The 23,135-nt window shown below is 36.8% G+C and overlaps 1 protein-coding gene across 13 annotated transcripts in view; it reads left to right on the plus strand.

Moving 5' to 3' along the window:
* DMD (dystrophin) overlaps positions 1-23,135 on the plus strand; it is a 1,046,893-nt gene that overhangs the window by 876,716 nt on the left and 147,042 nt on the right. For all 13 annotated transcript variants that reach the window (XM_064706931.1, XM_064706854.1, XM_064706864.1 and 10 more), the window contains one exon: positions 7,059-7,205. In XM_064706931.1, coding sequence (XP_064563001.1) covers positions 7,059-7,205 — 147 coding nt within the window. The remainder of the gene's footprint in view (positions 1-7,058; positions 7,206-23,135) is intronic.

The following is a 23,135-nucleotide window of genomic DNA, read 5'->3' on the forward strand; positions in this document are numbered from 1 at the left end:
GATCAATTTTAATTTCCAATGTTGTGCTCTAAGCATAAACATAGTGTTCAAATCAAAGGCTGGTGTTGCTATAATTGCCAGTCCATAAAATTTGAGAAATAAAAATCTAGAGATGATGCCAAATTGCCTTTAACATCTTATACAGGCATCGTGCCAGCTCCATCCATAACCAAATAGATAGAGACTCATTTCCAGGAGCTGGCACTGAACATTTAAATCATTTGATGCATTGGTGAAATGAACTTTAAAGTCTCTTTTAACTCCTGTTTGCAACAAGAGAAGGGTAGTGCAGTATATGCACCGTGAGATTCATGGTCCTCTGCCCATGAGTATGGGAAATTCTAATGAGTCTTCATTTTTACTAGTGTGTTCAGTTAAGAAAATATAGCTGGGAAAAATATCACACAATAATGCTGGACTAATTGTCCATATGTGTCCCACATAGATTTTTTAAAACCTGTTTACAAGTCCAAGTGCTGTTAAGGAACACAAAGGACAGAATAATACCCAAAATGGATCTGCCCCCTAGCTATTTTTCACACTAGAAATGTTGCAGCTAAGTAGGAGCCAATAGGAATACTGACTATTTTAAATCATAATTGTAAAGCTTAATACCTTGTTTTAAGTTTCTTATTGAACAATTGCATACCAGTTGCAAATAAATAATTGTTAGATATTGTCTGTTTATTAAATACAATTTTTAAGGCAAATATAGCTAAACTCAATCTCAATACTACTGAGGTGTGCATAAGGATCTATGACTTTGTATGTGCATGCTGTCATTTTCCTTGGTCAGTGTGGCAGATGCTAAGCAGCAATGATTTCATAGTCAATAAAGCTGCTTAAATGCTACTTGTTCTGACAAGGCACTCTTGTGGACTACATCTAAACACGCATGGTAGCTGTGTGGATCAAGTAGGAATAAGGACAGCAAATGTAAAGAAGCATTTTTAATGATCCAATGGCAGTCTTCTATAGCAGACAATAAAGAAAAAAAAATCTTCATTTTAGTCTTTCTCTGTGCACAAGGAATACTTGATGTTCTGGGAATATATTTCCTTTTCAGGGTGTATTTTCCAAATGGCTTAATGGGCTCTAGTCACCCTATTCCATGAACATCAGTGAGCTGGAAGTTACAGGCACTTGATTGAATTTTGATTGGACTCCTGAACTCTGTGTTTGGCTCGTCAGCCAACAGTTGAGCATGTGGTTGAGGGAGAAGGGGTTAAGAAATAGAAAATGTGCACTGTAGAGTCAGTGTTCCTTTCTGAACTTTGTGATGAATTCAGCAACAAAATCTCTATGAAGCTAGAAAAACATTTAATACTGATTGCATATGTTATAAATATGCACAATATATTTTATATATGTTTGTTTATATACAAGTATATATAAATGTATTATATACATATATATAAGTATGTACAATTAGCATAAAATACATACTGCTCATATTGAAATAAGCTTCACTCTTTCACTCTTCTACTTGAATGATTAGTGAATATTCTTTGAGTTTTTATGGAACCAATTTAAGAATCCTAAAAGAAAAAGGAAACCTTTTCATGGCATTGAAAAAAAACCCTCCCCCTTTGGTGAATCTTTAAATAAAAAGAAGTAGATTTTTTTTCTCTCTTCTGAACATTTGGCAGCCTTCCAAAGCAAAATCAGTCTGTGTTAGGCTTCCTTAAATAAAAGATACACATGGCATGTGAAATGTGGGAAAAAAAAAATTGAAAAAACCCTAAGCATCAAATTTTCATAAATGGAGTTGGAATTCTCTGGAAAGACATGAGGGCTACCTGGTGGTTTTTACTACTTTGGAATTGGATACCCAAAGCACAAACAAATTTAATGAAAAATATGCAGAAAACGACTTGCAAATAATTTTGGGAGGCTTATCCTGCATCTTCTAAAATACCTTAGAAACAGATCTGTAATTACAGGCACTAGCCTGAAATCCTTTTGGAATTGCAGTTCCAACACTAAATAGAAAATACATAAGAAAATCCAAGAGAATAACCAGTAGGGAAAAGATTTGGCTTGGTGCTGAGCACTGCAAGTTCAAAACATTGCTATCATAATAGGGATCATTATGAACTAAAGGTCAGCTACTCTGCAGGGACAAAAATAACCCAAAAAATCCACTACAGCAGTGTTCAGTTTTCAGAAAGAAAGCTGCACACAAATGAGGAAGCCTGCCGAAAAGGAACCAAAAGGACAAAGTGTGTGAAGGCAGCAGAGAGGCACTGCATCCTGAGAACCAGTCCATACCATGCAAATGGACTCAGAACAACCTGGAAACATGGGGTCCCTAAAGAAAATAATAAAGAAACCTATTTGAAGAAAAAATACAAAGAACAAAATGTCTTGATTAAGATCATTAAATCATCAGAACCAGATGGTTGTTTGGTCAAGGGTTCTAATGGAAGTGTAAAATAAAACAGCATTTTCTTATTTAAAATCAGGAGGTTTTAATGAGTAGTGATGAGGGACACACATGGTGAAAATTTTCTAAGTGCATGTAGTCAGTCCTGTGGACCTACAGTCAAGGAAATCTGGGAAAGGATATTCTGCAGAAGAGAGAACAGGCTTGTAAATGTAGGTGTGCCTCGCATCTCCAACTGTGCCTTTAAGGATACATGGGCATAATGTTTAAGGGGCTATAGGTCATTTGCCATTCCCCAGGGGTTTTAAGGATGTCTTCCAGCAAAGAAGCTAAGTTCCACTGAGAGAACATGAAAGGTCTTCTAGTGGATAAGTAGCCAATTATTGGGAAACAAAAAGCACAGATCAGTTTTCCTAAAGAGGAAGTTGATGTGGTCCAGAAGGTCTACTCTGTCCAGCATATATATAGGTCTAAAAAAAACCCCAAACTCTAACCTAAATGTTAAATTTATCAGAGGATATTTTTGATCATAAACCCCTATGTTAGTCCAAAAATCAAGTATGGAATACCTTGGAAAGGATTCCATCAAGATCTGTTTGACATAAAAATACAGTTCCTGGCTCCATAATCTCTGAAACTCAAGTTGCTGAGCTGGAAGAGTGCAAGGAACAGGGAAGCTGATGCTTTCCCTTGCTTCCTTCCTTAAGGAATTGTGGTGGCTAATATCAGATAAGGGACTGGGCAGGATGAGCTCATCATCTGACTGATTTTGGCTACTGTGTGCTCTCCAGAGTTTTATTATTTGTCTGGTTAGGACGTCTGTGGTATGTGTATTCTAGAGACCATGCTCATTTTCCAAGGCATTTTGAAATATTTTCTAACAAGACTGTACGGATCATTTAAAATCCAATCTACCACCTACAGTATCACAAAGCATTGATCTGTCTTGCATAAGGACAGTTATAATGAAGATAATTTGGGTCTGGTTGTCCTATCACTGTTCATACTGTGAACTCATTTGCACTCTGAGCAATTTAATGGATACATCTCCTTGTGATAGTAATACACTACTACTCACCATGTATTTTGGTTTTTAAATTACCAACAATATAATTCTTTAATTTTGTTCAATATAAACCTGTTATATGTTTAGTGCTCTTTATGCAGAAGGGAAAAAAAATAGAAAAAATCAACCAGTCTTGTATTATACAAAATTATTATTAGAAATATAAATATTTCTGTAACACATTTCCAGTAAAAATTGTAAATTTCTGCTTCTACAGATGCTTAGCTCTATAATCATGTAGGCTGACTGATGGACAGGATGTCTGTGATAAACTATTGCTTAAAGAAGGCTTACAGTTTCTGACTCCTTAATACTTCAAAGTCACATTCCAAATCTTTCTCTGGTTATTTTTCTCTTTTCTGTCTACAGTTTTCTAACTGTAAGCTTATTGGCATTAATTAGATAGCTGCTCATTGACCAGCATTCCTTTTTTTGTTCTTGCTGTTTATCATGCTTGGATTTGGCCAGCTAATAAAAACACTAGCAAAAATTCAGGCTTAGCAATAATAGAATACAGAATATTGAATTTAAAGGCAAAAACTGTGGTATTTTGTGCATTGGAATATTGTTATCACATTGCAAAAATCATTATCCTTGCAGCACAAAAAAATTAATTAGGACATTGATTGAAGAGATGGCAGAAGATGAGTTTTCTTCTTTTCTTCCATGTCTATTTCATTTCTTTTGTGGGGGGTTGCTTCTGTGCCTTAGCTTTTTGGTCTGTAACATAACTTACAGTCAAAAAACATGCTGACTAATTATGAAATATTTTCTATTTCATTTTAATTTAGGTATAATGGCTAATATTATTTACCTAATAATTAATGTCAGTGTTCAAGTGACACCAGTACTTTCAAGTCCAAAATGCAGAGGCAAATAATTGGTCTGAAATCAGCCAGGTACTTTAATATATGTTCAAAAACAAGTGCCTGATAAGGCCTGTGTGCTTTGCCTAAGCAGTGATGTTTTTCAATCAGAAAAACATCTGACTCTAATCCCATACAAATAATAGAAAATTAACTTGATTTAGTACAGGAACAGCATTAAAGTGCATTGTAGTGTGGGAAATGATCTTTCCATCTATTGATTGGCATTTATTCTGTCAGTGTTTTTGTATTTTATATGTATAATATATACTATCTACTATGTACCATATACTATATACTATGTATTTTTTATATATAGTGTGTCTATTTAATTTTTATTATATATTACCTTCATAATACATTTTCTGTTATAAGATATCTAAATACATACACATGTATATCTATATTTTATGCAAAGTGGTCATTGGTGACACTAGATTAGAGGTGTTCTCTCATCTTGCAGACAAAGCAACACAGAAGGAACAGAGCTGATCATTCCAAATGTAAGCCACAGAGTCATGACCAGGCACTCTGGGCCATGATAGCAGATCACAGGAAAAAAAAGCAGTAAAACAACCATTTGTAAGTGAAGGACTCAGATAGAGGTGTATATATTTCTTCAGCCTTTGAGGCCTTTACTTTACAACAGCAAATGTCTACTTTTACAGCATGTTGTTTGTTCTCTGAACTCACTTGCTAACTAAAAAGTTCAGGGTAAGCACATATATAACTCTCTAGGGTAAAACCAAACGTGAGCTGTCTTCCTTTTCTTTGTATTTCAGACCTTGTTCAGCACTAAGCCATAAATCTGTTCTCACCAGTAATGTCAGTTCTACTCCAGTGGTATAAAACTGGTGAAATGGGGAAGTCAACTGTTATGTCATGAACTTGATGCATGCATCTTCTCTCACATCGTGGCATTTGCATATTTCTCTGCACTTCCTTTACAAAATACACATCCCTTCTGATGGTGTATTTTAGAGATTGATCATTAGAGTCATTCACTGTATGAGTACCACTTAAAGCAGTCTAACTCCTTATGTTGCAGGGTAATTTAACATAATTGATGGAAGTCAAGTCTGATTTTAAAAGATGTTTGAGGAATAATTTTTCAATGATGTTTACCTTTAGTGCTCTTCATAGCATTCTAATGCCTATGAATGTCTTCATATTATTTACTCTTAAGGTTCACTCACTGGATGGGCTTTTTTTTTTACCTTATTTTGCATCATGTGTTGATGAAAAGATTACTAGGCAATAATTTCAGGTTATTTGATGAACTTAAATGAGATACAAACCACATGTGGTTTATATTAAAAATGCTGAGAGAAAGGAGCTATAGAACAGACTAATCTAGCAAGTAAATTATTCTGCCTTTGTGTGCAGACATCATATGGCAATAAAACATGATCCTTAGAATTACAGAATTTGTCCCTTAGAAATGACTCATTGTTACATTTTGACATATTTTATCACATTAAAAATTCATAAATGTCTCGTTAGAAAATATAGATATGGAGCAGTGAAAGATCTACATAGAAATTCCTCTCTTGGATAAAGTCATGGTGCCCTGAATTTGTCTGAATGTACCCAGATACATCATGGAGACATCCTCATCAAGTTCTTGATTTTAAAAAGAAGTAGTTTGTAACTGGCAGATTATGGTTTTCACATACATTACTGAAATTAGTAGCTAAACTGCTTTTATGCATAGTTTTATAGTATATCTTAAAATAAACATTATTTTATTATTTTCTTTTAAATATGAGTATTGTGAGCCAGTTTGGGATGCATAGCAATTTTTTAATCTTTTTTTCTTTCTTTTTTTTTTTTAAATAGACTTTCCATTATTAACCTTTTTATTTGTGACACTTACAATACCCATGGTAAAACCATCACCTTGGGTCTGTAAGAGTTTCATAATTTTTCCATTGTTGTATTTGTGAGCTTCCTCTGTTTTCCTGTGTTAAACCACTCCTATCCATCCTGACTGAACATGTTAAACACAAGTAAAGGATGAAGCAGAAGACAAGAGTGTTGCAGACATCTTTTGTGAAAATCTTTTCTTGGGATTTTTTTCCCTTCTGAGAAGCTGAGGCCTCAGAAACAAAATGTAAACAATGGTTATCTGCTGCTGTGGAATGCAACAGGTGGATTTTTGATTGGGCCATCTTGAATGTTTACAATTAATGGCCAACCACAGACCAGAGAGCTTGGACTCTCTGTCCGAGCGACAGATCTTTGTTATTTATTCTTTTCTATTCTTAGCTTAGCTAGCCTTCTGAGGAAACCTTTTCCTTCTATTTCTTTTTATTATAGTTATAATTTTATATCTATATATATATCATAAAATAATAAATCAAGCCTTCTGAACATGGAGTCAACATTCTCGTCTCTTCCCTCCTCCAAGAACCCTTGTGAACACTGTCACACAAGTGTGCTCTGAAGTGCACCTCCCAGTGGGTGTGCTGGTTAGAAATTTGGCTAAACTGGGCAGGAGTGGCTGTGAAGGTTCCAAATTCACAGCACCTTCTGAAATGCCAGGCCTTACACTTGAGACCAAAAGTCCATATGAAGTTAAAGAAATAGACAGGCAACTGAATTATGGAATCATAGCCGTATGCACTTTCCTTTCAGCTTGGCATGTAATATCTTTACCTTACTAATCAACTGGTAGCAGAGCCCATAGTTTTTGAAGTCAGTGCTCTTATTAATTTGTATTTATATTTTATTCACACAGGTTTATCGGGCAGAACTTGTTCCCCTTAAGGAAAAGGTGCACCATGTCAACGAGCTCGCTCACCGCTTCACTCCCCCCGACCTTCAACTCTCCCAGTACAACCTCAGCTGTGTGGAAGACCTAAACACAAGGTGGAAGGTGCTGCAGGTATATTTCACATGACTTTTTTCTTTGTGCTGCATTTAAGTAAATATTTCTATTTCTCTGTGCTTTGTTCCCTGTGGGATAGCACCAAAGGCGTACTGAGGAATGAAAGATGAGAAAGCCCAAGAAAATGTTTTATTGTTACTATTCATAAATGCATTAGACAGAGGCCCAACCTGATATTGTTAATGGTTTAAAAATATAAAGGGCAAGCCACATGTTTTGCACACATTTCAAAGATAATACATTATTTTCCACAGAGCTCGGGAAACATTGTGAACAATTCACTTTCACTGTAAATTATTGCTTTGATTTATCAAATCCAGATATTTGGAAAATAAATTTTTCATCTCATCTGAAGATACTTGGAGACAGTATGTCAGGGTGAGATGTTATTGCTGATAGAACAGATAGTTAATTGAAATATTATGTCTTACTGTCTTTTTTCATATTTACTTAAATGTCACTTGGAAGATACAGAGAGTAAGGTGAAAGCACTCCAGTAAATTTTTAAACACATCCTGAGGGGAAAAGACATAAGTAACTTTGAAAGGGTATGATATACTAAAGGCCAAGTTGTGACCCTTGGAAAGAGGAAAGACACGTCTGTTCCTATAATATAATTTTTCTACTTAAAAGAGAGCAGAATTTGAAATGTTTTGAGAGGCAGAGCTCATTTTTTTAGAAGAGAAAAAACTGGCAGAGACTGAAATAGAATAGATCAATTGGAGTGGATATACAATTATTTGGACCAACTGTTCTACATGCAAGATCTGCAGGACAGTCACACCAATGGCATTTTATTAGACTATTATGTATTTTTCCATCTTAGGGCTAGAAATTTTTATGTTTGACCAGCACTACATTTAGATGTTATACCCTTTATAGAAAACTGAAATTTTGGCCATGTAATAGAAAAAGCAAAAATGAAAATTGTTTTTGTTTCATGCAAAAATTGCTTTTGTTTCATTTTCCTTCTAAGGTATGTTCCTGTTGTTTGTTTCTGGTTTTACAGTTTTTCAGTATGTTTCTTTTTCATTCAATGGTTTTGAGGTTTTTTTAATTTATTTATTAATTGCCTTTGTTATGCTAATGTCACCTAAAATATCGACTTTAATATTTTCATCATTTTTCTCTATACATTTCAGTCTATTTTTCTGTGTCTTTCTTTTACACTGATTATGTTTCTCTCAGGCTTTTCTTAATTCTTATTTTCAAAAAGCAACTCTTTGTGTCCCTGCTCTTCTTTGTCTTTCCCCATCTTCCCTCCCTTATTTCTCTTTGTTTTTTTTTTTTCTGTACTCCACTTCTTTATTTTCTTAGCTTACTTCTCTTCTTCTCCCTCCTCAAAGGTGTGATCTCTCTCTCCACCCTTGCCATATTCCTAATGGGGAAAATATTTCTTATCCATGTAACCCATTTCTTAGAAAATATCACTTCAGAAAAATCATAAAACAGAGAGCTCTGTGCTATTGATTGCCAGAAAAATACCCAGCCTTGAAGTGCATAAAGACATAAAATTTATCACATCTGAAACATTTTGTAGAGGAGGTAATCATGTCTCTCTTGTTTCTTTATTAACACTGGGAACTTACATAAGATTAGAGGAGGAAATGTATCATCTTAAGCCAAATCTTACAAAGATTTAATATTATATTCAGTTTATAATCATAAGAATAAGGCCAACTGTAGTCAGCCATTTGCAGTATTGCACAGTGGTTCTACAGTGAGAATAGTGCTGTTAGTGAATAGAGCCAAATATTCCTCCAGAATCTTCCCAGAATTCCATTTGTATTTTTGCAGTAAGGCATGTTTGCCATTAATTTACCTGGTTTGTATTCAATTTTAGTGAATATACTCCAGAGTATTAGTGGTACAAAAATGTATAGAAAACACTCAGCCATTTACAGGCTTAACCAGTCCTGGTTTTGAAGTGTTGTGTGGAGTGCATTTCATTAATGAAAGCTGATGCACTCAGCTCAGTCACTGAAAACTCTGTCATCGTCTATGGACCTTGAGTGGCTTCCTGACTTTAATAGAATAGTTTTGAGGAAAATATTCTGTTTATTTTTTTTTATTTTTCTTAAACATTAAAGGAGATGAAATCTTTCTGAGGAGCTACTTGTTATGAATTTCACAAGAAGCTCTCATGTGTGCTTCAAACAGTCTATGTAATGAGTTCACCCTGGGGTAGAACATGTCTTGCAAACTCTTGCTTACTTCCAGTTGACATTTAGGGAGCCAGGAATCCCCTAAAATTGGTGGGAATTAATTCCATTTCACTAAGTCAGGGATCTGGTTGGTGTAATGATGGTGAAAGGGCAAACTCCTAACATGTAAAAGAATTTACAAGTATCCCACAGAGAACATAGCCTTCAGTTATCAAGAAAGATTTTTTTTTTGTTTAAATCAAATTTTGTTTGCTTTCATTTAGAATAGTACCTTTGATAAGCTGAAAAATACAGTAAGAACTGTCTTTCATCCAAAAATTTATTTATTAAGATGTTTTGCTATGGTATTTATATTCTAGTGCTTTTACTTTTGAAGGTTGAGTGGTTGTCTTTGAGCACATCAAAAACCTAGAGCTAAATCAGCACAAGGTGTTTTCCAATCTAAACTTTTCTATAATTCCATTTTTTATATCCATATATATATAATGACTGCCAAGAAGCATAAGCCTTAATTTGAGTCCTAACTCCTCAGCTCATCTTGCACCAGTAGCAGAGATTCTGCAGGATGTGTGGATTTGAAGATTGTTGTGGTGCAAAAAACATGCTGCCATTGGTTGGAAGGTCCAGCCACAGCTATTATTCTGTTCCCTTGAAGAGCACTCTCTGCTTGCAGGAGCTGTGAAGAGCCAGCAGGCTTTCACTACCCCTGCAGGCCATTATCTAAAGTCATATCATCATTTTATTTGTATTCTGCTGAAGACAGGCTCGTTACTCAGCTGCATAATGCACACTAGTGTAATAAGTCTTGCTGCAATGAATTATTTCAAAAACCAGTTTCCTCTGTGTGCTTCACAAATATTAGCTGATTCTTTCAATCTGTGGTGAGAAATATGAATGAATCTTACCATCTGTATTTTCAGAGGTACTAATATCAAGAATATAAAAGCCAAAAACGAAATCCCTTCTCCCTGAAATCAGTGTAAAATTGTCACTATGCATCAAAGTCTTGCTGGCCAGTGAATCTCTGAAGAGCTGAATCACAGGAATTCTGGGCAGCAATCCTCAGCTCACACATTGTTTTTTATTGGGGTTGGACACTAAGGCAAGGAAGTTGTAGCTAAATATAAGCTGAAATCAGGAGTGACCTATTGTAGCAGGTTTTAGGTTTGGGCTTTTTTTAATTTTACTTCACCTTCTGTCTTTCATGCCTTCTCCAAGAAAAACACCGTACAAAAAATGAAATAACAAAAATACCTATGTAAAAGAAATGTCTTCAGATCTCTTGCAGTTGAATTGAACCAAGTTTACTTCTTTAAATTGTATGCAGTTCCAGGAAGTAAACTTCATGTCTAAACCATGGAATTAAAATTTTAAGTGCTGAAGGATATTCTCTCACATCATTTTTCTTAGAGAAAAAAGATCATCTCTTGCTTTACAGTTCAGTTGTCCAATTGGTAGTGCATAGTATCTAGTATCTATCATAGCTTTCATCATAAACAAAAGCTCTAGTCACATACTGAATATTGGCCTTATATTGTTCCATATCTTAAATTACAAGTAGAATTATTTATTATTAAACAGTGAGTGTAAACTGGGGCTAAAGTTGATAGATTTAGATGATGCAACAGTAGCAAGAAATATGTTTCTTCCTATGTATGAACAGAGAAGTTCATGTCTAAATGGATGGGCAATATAAAAGGCCATTCAATTTTCATATTTTTATATTTATATATTATTACCTTTCTGTTATCTTAGCAGTTTCTCTTTCCATTGATATTTCATTCATTTAAATAACTATTTTCTTCCTATTTCTTTGGTTTTTTTCCCCTTTTTAAACTGGATTTTGCCATATGTCATCTGCTAGTAGCGGAAAAAAGTGGGAGACAACTTTTCTAAATATATGGAGCCAAAATCCTAGCTCAGTTGGAATTATAATAGTTAAGTCACTAGTAAAATAATGGTGCTTTTCAACCTTGAAATTTGAAATTATTTTGTAGTTGCAGACTTCATCTTCCCACCAGAGGGAGATTTTGATCCTTTTTGGAAGTTGAGTTTTCCCATTGGACCACTTAGTCGAAATGTTGGTTTGTATGTTCCATGGGAACAGGAACTTCTGCCAAAACCACAATTGTTACAGCACTTTAATGGTCTCTTATTTGTTTAATTGGCCATGCCAGTTGGCTGCAGAAGTCATAGACACAAGCATTTTTCTTCATTTCTGTTAGAATGAGTCTCAGATTTTCTCAATATTTGTCTGCAAAATTATGCATATAGAATTCATTTTGCAGCGATTCATTCTTTAGAAATCCAGTTTATTTATTTCTGTAAGTTAGTGGAGGAAGGCCAGCTTTCAGTATTGGGATTCAATTCTACTGAAGTCTATGTCAAAAATTGGAAATATTCCTTCCTAAATTAGGAGGACACCTTCATTGTGACATCTTTAGGGCAGTCAGTGAAAGAAAGTGTGCAACTATAAACAGGAGGGGTTATCATCCACAGACATGACAGCAGGAAAACCAATAAAACCTTAGTAAAATCTTACTAAATTTATGATGTGTGTCATGAATTTCACTTTACTGGAAATTGCAAATGCTTTAATCATTTTTTGGGAAGAAGGTGCATTCATTTTGAGAGTTTTGTTATCCTCTTTTGTCTTCCTTTACGCTGAAATTTTTTCCTCTCTGAAGATGTTTTGGGAAACCATGCAGAGGAATAGCAATTTACCCTACTGTATATCCTCATTACAATATGCATCTGTAACTTTCTTTCAATGTATTTTTTTGTTTCTCATAAATTTGTGTGAGTGCAGGGGATTATAACAGCTGAGTTATGCTGTTTACACATGGAAAGAAAATCACCTAAAACTTATCAAAAGTAAGAAAATATGTCACATGTGAATCTTGAGTTTAGCACTCTCTTGTACAACCTTTGCATATACAAAATATTCTGTAAGATCTCCCATTTATCTATTTGATGGATAAATGATAGGAAAAGAATGGGCATTTAGTTGAAAAATGTAAGTCTCATTTCCTTATAAAGGAAGACTTGAACAATTTACTTCCACCTGTCAGCAGCTATATATTATGTTTGGCAGCACCCATCCATATGACTCATACCAGACTATATTTAGGATACTCAGGAAAACAGAGATTATGATACTGTTGAGAATATATTCACTGGAAACCAACACCTACTAGTTCTGGTGGATTTTAGTCAAGTAGTTTTATCTAAATAATCCAGTTTGTAGCTCTTCAACTTATTTACCAACCACCACTGAAACTGTATTCTTTACTGTTCATTATCTATAATACCTGATCATCTGAAAACCATAATTTCAAATTATTTCTGTAGAAATTCCTTTGTCAAGGATGTGGAAGTTACATTTGAAGAATTAAAGCTTTGAATTTCAGTCCTATACAAAGGTGTAAACCACAGGAGTTAGAAGATTTTTACCTTGGATTCCAAAATTGCACAGATAGCTTTGGGTTTTTTCTTGCACAAGTTGAGAGAATGTGCCCTGATTTTTTCCATACCTTTTTAGGTGTGTGACCTGATTTCAATCAGCTATGTTTAGGCTTCTCATTATGAAAAATTAGGGTTGTTCAAGGTGAGAATGTGTGAGAGGGAACAGCTGGGAAGTGCACAAGGTTAGCAGCAGTCATTAGTGAAAGCAAACATGGACAAAACAGAATTGAACCTTGCAATTATAAGTCAATCTCCAGTCCTAGCTTCCACTCCACAGGCCCTTTTCATTCCCAAAATGTTATCAACTGTCAGAGCTCATAATTTGCAGGTTGGATTTTGCTGAAGTAATAGGAGAGGGCAGGAGGGAGTAGGTCGGGCAGGGCAGGAGGAAGGGTCAGCTGTTTACTGGCACCAGATGGATCTTTGTGATGGATCTGTGCAATCTGTGGCTCTGCTCCATCCCCTGGAGGGGACACACACTGCTGACACACATCCTCTGACACGTGTCCTGTGACACACTGTCCTCTGTCACACATCCTCTGACACATGTCGTATGACACACATCCTCTGACACATCCTGTGACACGTCCTCTGACATACATCCTCTGTCACGTCTTTTGACACACATTCTTTGACACTCATCCTCTCTGTCATGGTTTGACCAGGAAGGAGTGGGAATTCTGGGAAGCTGTGGTCAAACCAATGAAGGTTTTGGGTTTCATACTGACACCTGGTGTAGCCAGTGGGGTTTGGCCCACACTCCGAGAATACACAGGGGTTAAAAGCAAGGCACTCCCCTGGCACTTCCTCTTTTGGACATCGTCGGGCGAAGAGGTCAGATCCCTTCCCCGCCGGCCCGCTGCTGCTGGGCGGGGGAGGGGCCGCCATGCCGTAGGCTGGGGCCTGGACAGAGGTGGGGGTTGAGGGGGCTTCGAGGATGGAAGGGTGGAAGGTCCAGAGAGTCAGCCCTCGGGCAGCCAGCCCCCCCCCCCCCCCCCCCCCCCCCCCAGGAGCAAGACAGCCAACCGGAGGAGAAGGAGGGAGACTGCCGCCGCAGCGGCAGCAGGTGTGGGAGTATCATCGTTCTAAGATAGACAGAGACTGAAACTTTTAACCCTTTCCTTTCATGATTAGAGCCTTGCAAAAATGCTAATCCTCCTCGAAGCTGAATAAGAAGGGAGATAAGAGATGAGATGTGGAGATGATTGGATGGGAGAGATGATTTGGAGTGGCCTTTTGGCTGGACTTTTCTCGTGGCTATGGACTCAGTTGTTCCTGTGACACAGACTGCATTTAGGGGGAGGCAGTGCCTCAAACAGGAAGGTTCTTCGTGAGGACCCCCGCCCCAGGGGGTTGGAAAAATATGGGGGGACAGAGGTCCCAAAAGCAGAGACTGTGCCTTTTTGGAGTGAGACAAGGCATCTTGAAAGACAACCCTAAAAGCAGCTCTGTCCATGCCGTCAGTGATGAGAGCACTGGGCATGGAAGGACGATGTTACAAGCGGCAGAAGGACTTTTTTTCTTCCGGGCGTGTGCCGAAGTAACAGAGAAGCACACGAGGTTCTCAGTGTGTTTCCAGGAGAAGCCTATGGAACGAGAAGGACTCCTTTCCTCTTCATGAACTGATGTTTGAGTATACTAAAGTGTCGTGCCGGCTGGGCAGTTGTTTTGGGAGAATGTATTGGATTGGGAAAGTCAGTGTGGGGGAGGAGGAAAATGGTTTTTTTTTGTAAGGTTTTCAATTCTTTTCTTTTTTTTTTCCTTATAGTCTCTCCCTATTTTCCTGTAGTTTAAGTAATAAAGTGGTCTTTATGTTTAAGTTAGAGCCTGTTTTGCTTATTCCTGGTCACATCTCACAGCAGACACCAGGTGAGGCATTTTCATGGGGGGCACTGGCTCTGTGCCAGGCTCAAACCATGACACTCTCTCACACACCTCTCACACTCATCCTCTCACAGATCCTCTCACACTCATCTTCTCACACTCATCTGCTCACACATCCTCTCACACATTCTCTCACACACATCCTATGACACATTATCCTCTCACACTCATCCTCACACACACCCTCTCACACTCATCCTCACACACACCCTCTCACACTCATCCTCTCACACACACCCTCTCACACTCATCCTCTCTCACTCATCCTCTCACACTCATCCTCCACCCATTGCTGCCCACCCGGTTCAAAGCGCGCTTGGAGCAGAAGTTCAAAGTTTGCTTTGAATGTGGAACACGTTTGTGGCAGATAGAGCCTTCACTGAATTTAAGAGCTGCCCAGTAAAGGCTCTCTAATGTGATTTTCAGAGGCTTGTAACTCAATGAAACCTTAATGAATACCCTTGGATTGAAAGCAATATAAAACCCCTTAGATTCCAAGTACCAGTGCCAAAGTATTGTTAAAGGTTTTTAGAGGGAGAATGTAAAACTGGCAAAACATATTTCTCTTTCTCCCCATTTTCACTAATCCCTTCTTCTGAAACTATGTGATTTTTTTTACAAGAAACTTCATTTGAAGTGATTAAAAGCCCAAGGAAAAGAAATAATACCCACATTTCCAGTGCAGAAGGTTAATGTTAGCCTTTTTTATTTCTTTGTTGAGTCATTTTGTGTCTTTCTGACATATCAATTATGTGTTATATCACTGCAGATAGTTTTATGTCAGGCCATCTACTTTCAGGTTACAGAAAGCTTTTGCAGTCTTTAAGCTAGGTTTTGTGCTATATTTTTTATATCTTTTTGCTTCAGTGAGACTAAGTAGTAATTTTTTTTCTGTCTTAGAGGTACTGCTAATAATAGTGTTTAAAATACTAAAAATGTCAGTGGCATTAAGTTGTGACACAGATTTGAAACCAGCCTTTATGAAGATTATGTGTGTCATTTAAAAAATATTTTCACAAGGTGCTCTCTGAAGTTGCCAGTGCAGTTTCAACATGGTTTGAGTAAAGCTGAATGTTGTACCCTGGCATAGATACCATGAGCAGTATGAAAGTGATGTAATGGTGTGTTTGCTGTAGAGGAGGGCACTTTATAATTAAATTGGCTCAAATCCTCTCATATGCTGTGTGTGCAAAATCTTCTATAAAGTCCTTCCTGATTTGGATGTACCCAGCACAACACAGGCAGAAGGTGTAATTTCAAGATGTTCACCTGTGGCACATCTAAGCTGTTCAATTCTCGTGCTTGTTGTTAGTGTATAACGCATGGATCTGCAATAAACTTTAGAAATATATCCCTTGATTACAGAACAAATATTGTATGGATTACAATTATTGACCCAGAGCTTGCAATTTCAGGTTTTATTAGTATTCATTTTTATTTCTTTTGTACCTGGAAAGATCAACGCCCAATTCCTGTTTGTGGAAATTAATTCTCTATGACATTTTTGGGGAAGCTTTAAGTATAGAGGTTGAAGACTCAGTTAGTTTTTCTCTTCCCTTTTCTCAGGTATTCAAAGTTGTTTCTCTAGCACAGTTCTGTTTGTTTTAAGCCAAAATTAAATAGCATTAATCAATCCAGAAAAATAATCCTAAATTTACATCCGTAGGTAGCATGTTCATTTTGTTGGATTTTTTCACTTTCATTCCTCTGATTCCTCATGCCATCCTCAAGTGTTTTGTGTCCTTTCAGTACCCTCATTTATGATTCTTTCATCTGTAAAAACAAACAGTTCTGTCCTAATTAATTAGCTGACACATAGCAGATAATGGAGTGCAGTTTCAGTGTGGTGATTTTTAGGGTATTCAGAAGAAATAGAAGATTGTGTCTTCCATAAAATGGCGTTGTGCTTTTTGTATATCCAGACATTACAGTTCCTTATCTCAAAACATCACATTTCAAATCCTGAGTTGATTTGGTCTGTACTTTTGCCAGCCAGAAACCTAAGATAACTGAATTTGGGTTGCACATCAGTTGTCATAGCTACCTGCAATATATCCCTAAATCTGCCTAGGTTTGCCTCTAATGAGAAAGGGGTTACATTTTTCTCATAAAGCCTCCATAACTTTATTCAGCTGTGAATGATCTGTGAAATACTGTCAGACTGGTATGGTCTGTTGCAGAAATCGAGTGAGCTTCCTCTTTTTAAAAGTCAGGATCTAATCCTTTTTTCTTCACCAGTGAATAGGAGGTCAGCTCCCATCAAATAAAGTTTCAGAAAGACAGAGTCAAATCCAATTTTATGATCACCACTTTTCTGTCTCAGCCCTGTGCCCCCACATTGATACACTGTGCTCAGTAGTTCCAACAGCTGATGGGATGAGCCTGTAATGTTTAACAGTGCCAGGTCATGCTGATTATTTCAGCTTTACCAATGATACTCTATGTAATTTTTTTTCAAATTATTTTAACCATCTTGTGCATGAATTTATGTGTTTTCAGGTGAGTATCCATTTATGGACCATAACTACATTTATAAAATTTAGCTGAATTATAATGACTTTGTGCTGAGTTGGTGTAAGTTTTTATTTTACTGATAGTTTTTACTTTTAGTTTAATGTAGATATTACATAGTCCAAAGATCTGTTCCATTCTCTAGAAAAGGGGGTTAGAAAAACAACCTCTTCTTCATGTACATTTGTGTTAATAAGTATTTATCCTTATATAGGCCAAGGCCCTGAATCAGATGATAGTGTCTTTGTGATGTGAGCTACACTACAGTGCTGGACACAAACTATGATCTTGTATTATTCAGGATGTTCATTGATGTTGTAAAATCTGCTTCTGTTAGTCTGTGAACTGTTGCAGGAAACAAATCAGAGAGTGTTTAACATCAAATTTACGTGCTGCTGTGGGTGCTCAGTGCTCAGTGTGAAATGAGAACTGCCCCTGCAGAATTTACTCTGGTATGTTGGAGTTTAAGCCCCCATGGGCTGCTGGCTTTGTCTGCTCTGCCATCCCTCCCAGCTGGGCTGAGTGCATCCCTGCTGAGCCTGCTCAGCTCAGATATCCTTGGGTGACCCAGGAGCAGCGTTTGTGCCTTTTTCTGCCAGATAAACACCCAACACCCTCATTGTAAAATTTATTGAAGAACACCTAGGAAAGTTGTAAAAGCTGAAGGAAAAAAAGAGCCCGATTTGCTGTCTTTAGGAAGCTAATTTATTCTTAAATCTTTAGATAGAAGATATCACTTGTTCCTGATCCTTCCAGCACTTTGGAGAGATAGCCCCAAAAATACATATCCACAATTGTACACAAAGTAGATTTCTTGAGCTCTTGTGTTATATGAATTATATGATCAGTATATTCACACAGCTTAGAGATACTGTATTTCACTGTCTTGCTCATATTCAGATAGGCTCTAACTTGCCAGAGATTTTTAATTTTTTTCTGTTTTCTGAATGAGACTATAACTAACAGATGTTTGTTTTTGGCTCCATTTCTACATTCTTTGAAAGCTGGAGAATTAAATTGCTGACATTCAGACAACACTAATTCACATATCCAGGGAGCCTAATTTGCCATCCCTGAGATTCTGATTCCTGGTGTTCATGGATTTAAACACCATTTCAATGACACAATATAAGAATAGGCTGGGGAGTTTCAATAGTATGCTCCTGCTGAACATAATCACATTTTATAAACATCTGTGTCATTACTGGTGTGATTCATCTCTAAGCTGTATACAGCTGTGTTTGCAGTTTCAATTAACAATCCTCTAATTTCATATCCATCTCATGTTGCTAATTTAGTTAATTTATTCATAATTAAGAGTATTCTATTTTCTACGAAGGTTTGTTGAGCTTAGTGCATTATAAAAAGTAAAAAAACCCAAAAACCCTAAGGCCGAGGCATTTTGATTCTTACAAAGTCACATCAGAACAAAAATGCCATTAATGTACCTAAAGGGGAAGTACATGATCTAAGGGAATTTTTTTTCTTTTCTCAGTGGGGAATGAGAAGCCTTTGGAAGGTGTTGGCTTTGTGTTTGAAAGCATAGGACAGTATGAATTTGCTCTTTTCTCCTTTTTTGCCCTTCTCCTTTTTGCCCAAAATCTAATGTAATTCTGTGGTTTAAACTAATACAGCTAGTTTTAATATGTAAAAAATTCCCCAATGCCTCCAAAAAGGGTGTTACAAGAGGAGGTATGTGGCAAACATGAATTATCCCACTTCATGCATTTTTGTTCTCTAACATTTATATTTTAGATTACGAGGTATTTAAAAGGATCTGTGTGATTAAGAACTCTGAGATAACTTTAAAAAAGTAAGCTTGAGACACACTCAGGTGGAAGATAAGGACTGTCTTAGCATTTATCAAATGAAGTGTTTGCATTTTTGAAATGTTTTTTTTGGATATCTGTACAAGAATATTGTATGAAAAATGGGTTAGAAATCCTAGAAACAAATTTTCTCCAGTTGTCCACAGTCTAATGATGTTCTACAATTTTTCCACGATTGGTTACAAATTTCCAGTACTGTGTAAATACAGAGATACTGCCTTCTCTGTTATCTTCACAAGCCCTACAGGGATACTTATTCCAGCAAGTGTCTACAATATTAAAGAAGTTGTATGAATAAATGGCTCTCATAAAAAAAACTAGAAATGTAAAAATGCCCTCCTCTTTAGTATGAAGGATATTTTGATATTTGTGCGTTAGTGACAAGGTGAGCAGGGAACTCAAAGTTCAGCAGCCCTTTCTGGAAAAAGAAAAGAAGGAGAAATACAGGACAGTCTGCCTCCTTTAGAAAAAGCAAATAGTTGTTTGAGATAAGTATTAGAGTGAGTATTGCTATAATTTGAAGTAAACAGAGGGAAGTTGTATGGAAAACATTGAAATAGTGTGATCAATATGTCTCAAGAAGAGCTGCAGGTTTTAATGACAGCTGCTGAATCCTTTATAGCTGAAAATCACAGTTGTCTGCTGCATTTTCCTTTAATCTTCCCCTGCCTACAATCTCCTTGATGCTCTTTTTAGTTTCTCTCATTGCTTTTTTCTCCTTGAAGCTTCCTTTCTTCCTCTTCACAGAAGCTTCTCCTCGTCTGTCACACCATCCACAATCATACCACTATTTATTAAGAAAAGGCTCGGATGAAAATCATTACATAAATAAATAGAGAACACAGCTAGGAAATTTATTATCTCAAATGAGAAGAAATTAGAGGAATAGGGAGAGGAAAAGTGCAATGTAAGGTGAGGTAGGCTTTTAGTCCTGCCAGTTGTATGAATCCCAAACTTTTCTTTTCCCATGAAATCTCTTAATATCAGAGCGAGTGCAAGATGCAGCCATGGTCTAAGCAGACCTCCACAGCCCTTCAAAGCAGACAGTCTCATAATTTTATTTTCTTCTACTTGTCAACTGTTAATGCTGAAATGCAATATTCTGAAGACAATAAAAGTTTGAACCATTTTAACCTTTTAGCTGCACACTCTGTGTATGTAGCAAATAGGATGACAGTTGCTTGCTGTACAGATTCCAGGCTGCCCCACCTTTTTCTGATTAAAATGGTGATTAGGGTTAAAGGAGATTATAGCAATTTGCCAGGGTCCTGTTCTGCTGCAAGCTCAAGGTAAGAGGGTGAATCAAGTGCCTGCAGAAATACAGATTATCACTGGTTGTTCAATTTCCAAGCTTCTGTGGGTTTTTACTCTCTTTGTTATTTGTGTAGATTCTCCAGATTTTACTGTGCAAGAAAGGAAACACATTCATTTTTGATACACAAAAAAAAGTTAATGATTTTTTTCCCTCTAAGGAGAGATGGGTTTTCAAAAGGGAGCAAATAGGTCTTTCAAATTTTATTAATATCATATTCTGGATGTTTGTTGCTTTTTCTTTTTCTTACTCTGCATAAAATGATAGGGCAGTTGTATCTTGCATTTCAGATGCTAAGTTTAAAGTCTGTGGAAGTCTAAGCCTATATGAAATCATATTTTAAAGAGAATTGCATGTGATTTTCTTATTTATTTAGAAAGATGCCTGTGCCACAAGTTGGAAACAAGTATTCAGACCTTGAATCATCTTCCTGCTAAAATTAAGTTTTTCAGATAAAGGCTTGGGAGTTCAATTCTAAATCCTCAATTCCAAGACATTGGACATGGGATTCCCATCTGTGTTTTTCCCAAAAACGGGTTTTATGCATGCCATATTATGAAAAATATGGCCAATGTTTATCTTCTGCATATTTTTTGCTGGCAGAGAGAAAACAAATACCTGTCATGAAAATGTTGACATATTTTTGTGTGATTCAGCTTTGTGCCTTCAACAGTGGAGGATAATTTTATTTTTGCATGCTCTCAGAACTCCAGAGGGATCTGCCCATGCAGGGTAACGTGAGTGCTGGGCTCCTGTGCTCACACTGGCTGCACACAGGGTGAGCTGTGGAAATAACCAGCTCCCAGTCTGAGTTCTGGCTGCCCACATTGGTTTAGTCAGCATTTGTTTGCTATATGCCTGTTTTAATAGAAAAGTCACTGTTATTTGGAATAAATAATAGTCTTGAACTGTATTTCAGTTCATATTCTCCCCAACTCCAAAAGCAACTCTTCAAAGAATGCCCTCTGATCTTAAGTAAAGCATTGACAAACCTCCCATCTGCCTGAACATCTCTTTCTCTGGATTAGCCAACACCTAAAATGTTTATGTTTATGTTTACTTGTTATTTAAAACAAGTGTGGTGATTTTAAGCCACTGTCATCTAGAAAATAAATCTGCATTTAACTGACCAACAAAACTAAACCAGCCTGGGTCTGAGCAAGAAATAGACAGTCAGAAAGGAAAGGGGATCATTCAGGTTAGCAGAAGACCTGAGATTTTCCAGTACTGAAAAAGCAATTTTTCTCTCTGGGAGGATGCCCACATCTGCTCCTGGATATGAGTGCAATGAGTGCTGTGTGCCTCACCTGTGCTGCTCCTGCTCACTTCAATGCAAGGCACATAAAGTCAGCAGGATTTATCTCCCTGGTTCCTGCTCATGTCAATCTGTTACCCTCCACTTGTGGAAAATCTTCAAAGGTTCTTGGCCTGTTACACTGCACAAAAAAGTCTGTGCAGATTTGAAAACCTGGATTTGTTTCTGAGGGGGTTTTATGTGCTGTCTTCCCACTCTGAGGGCTGTATAAATCCCATTAAAGCAGCAGCCTCTCAAACTACTTCAGCAAGTTTTGGTTGTGGATTTTCTTTCTTTTTTGAGTATTCAGATGCATAGGTGAACTTCTAGAATTTTAATTATATCTGTATCTGATGAGCTGCAGCAATGTAAAAGGAGTTTGGGTGAGATTTAATTTTAGATAGCAGCTTAATTAACTGTATTTGTAAAAACCAGTGCAGCTTTAATTAAATTTCTCTACATTAATTTAGTTATTTAATTGAAAATTTGTTGGGATAGTCCTAACAATTTATAACTCTTCCTGTATGGGATTCTTAAATAACAGATCATAATAATAGCTAAAAATAAAACCCAAACTGTATTTAAGCTTTTGCTAGATTTCTAGTGGCTTTTTGCAAATAGCAGAAAGGGGGATTTTTCCTCCTAAATATTTATTCTGGTTCGTGGATTTTATAACAGGATTGGACATCTGATTGGACAATCTCAAGTGGGTGTAAGTGGTGATTGAAGGTGTAAGTGGTGATTGAAGGACACAGATCCTTTTAAATCCCTCTCCTCTCCTCTCCTCTCCTCTCCTCTCCTCTCCTCTCCTCTCCTCTCCTCTCCTCTCCTCTCCTCTCCTCTCCTCTCGTAATTTCAACTTGTGCTCCATTTCTGAATGTACACCAATGATCAGCATCTTTCAGTGACAGCACTCTAAATTTCAAATAGTATCTGCTTTCCTCAACTTGAAACTATTCCCACTTCCCTAGATTTCCCTCAAAATTCAAAAATGAATTTCACTGATACTTTGCCAAAGAGCCTGTTCCTTCCCAACACATTGCATGAATCAGTTGCATAAATGGTAATTTTATTTCCTTCTAGTGCAACTGGATATTTTCATTGATTTTTCTCATCTGATTCATTAGAGTCCCTTCATATTTTTTTTCTGTAATGCACTGTCTGTAATCTGTACAACAGAAGAGAAGAGAACTTCATGTCCTTTCTGTGTCATATCTGTCAGGTTACATATTTGAGACAGAGCATACAATCCTGCTTGCTTGCTTGCTTTGAGATGCCTTTCTGTCTGAGTTTATTTCATACTGTTTCATTGTGGTACAAATGGTTGCTTGAAGTGAAGCTTGATTCGTATGTATTCTTTAATTATTCAGTGAAATGAGCAGTAAGAATGTGAATTTCCATGAAGATGTAGAGTAATACATAAACCAGGAAGTTGAGTAGGATATTAGGCTAATGAATTCATGAGCC

This window comes from Zonotrichia leucophrys, chromosome 1 (assembly GCF_028769735.1).
Source record: "Zonotrichia leucophrys gambelii isolate GWCS_2022_RI chromosome 1, RI_Zleu_2.0, whole genome shotgun sequence".
NCBI lineage: Eukaryota > Metazoa > Chordata > Aves > Passeriformes > Passerellidae > Zonotrichia > Zonotrichia leucophrys.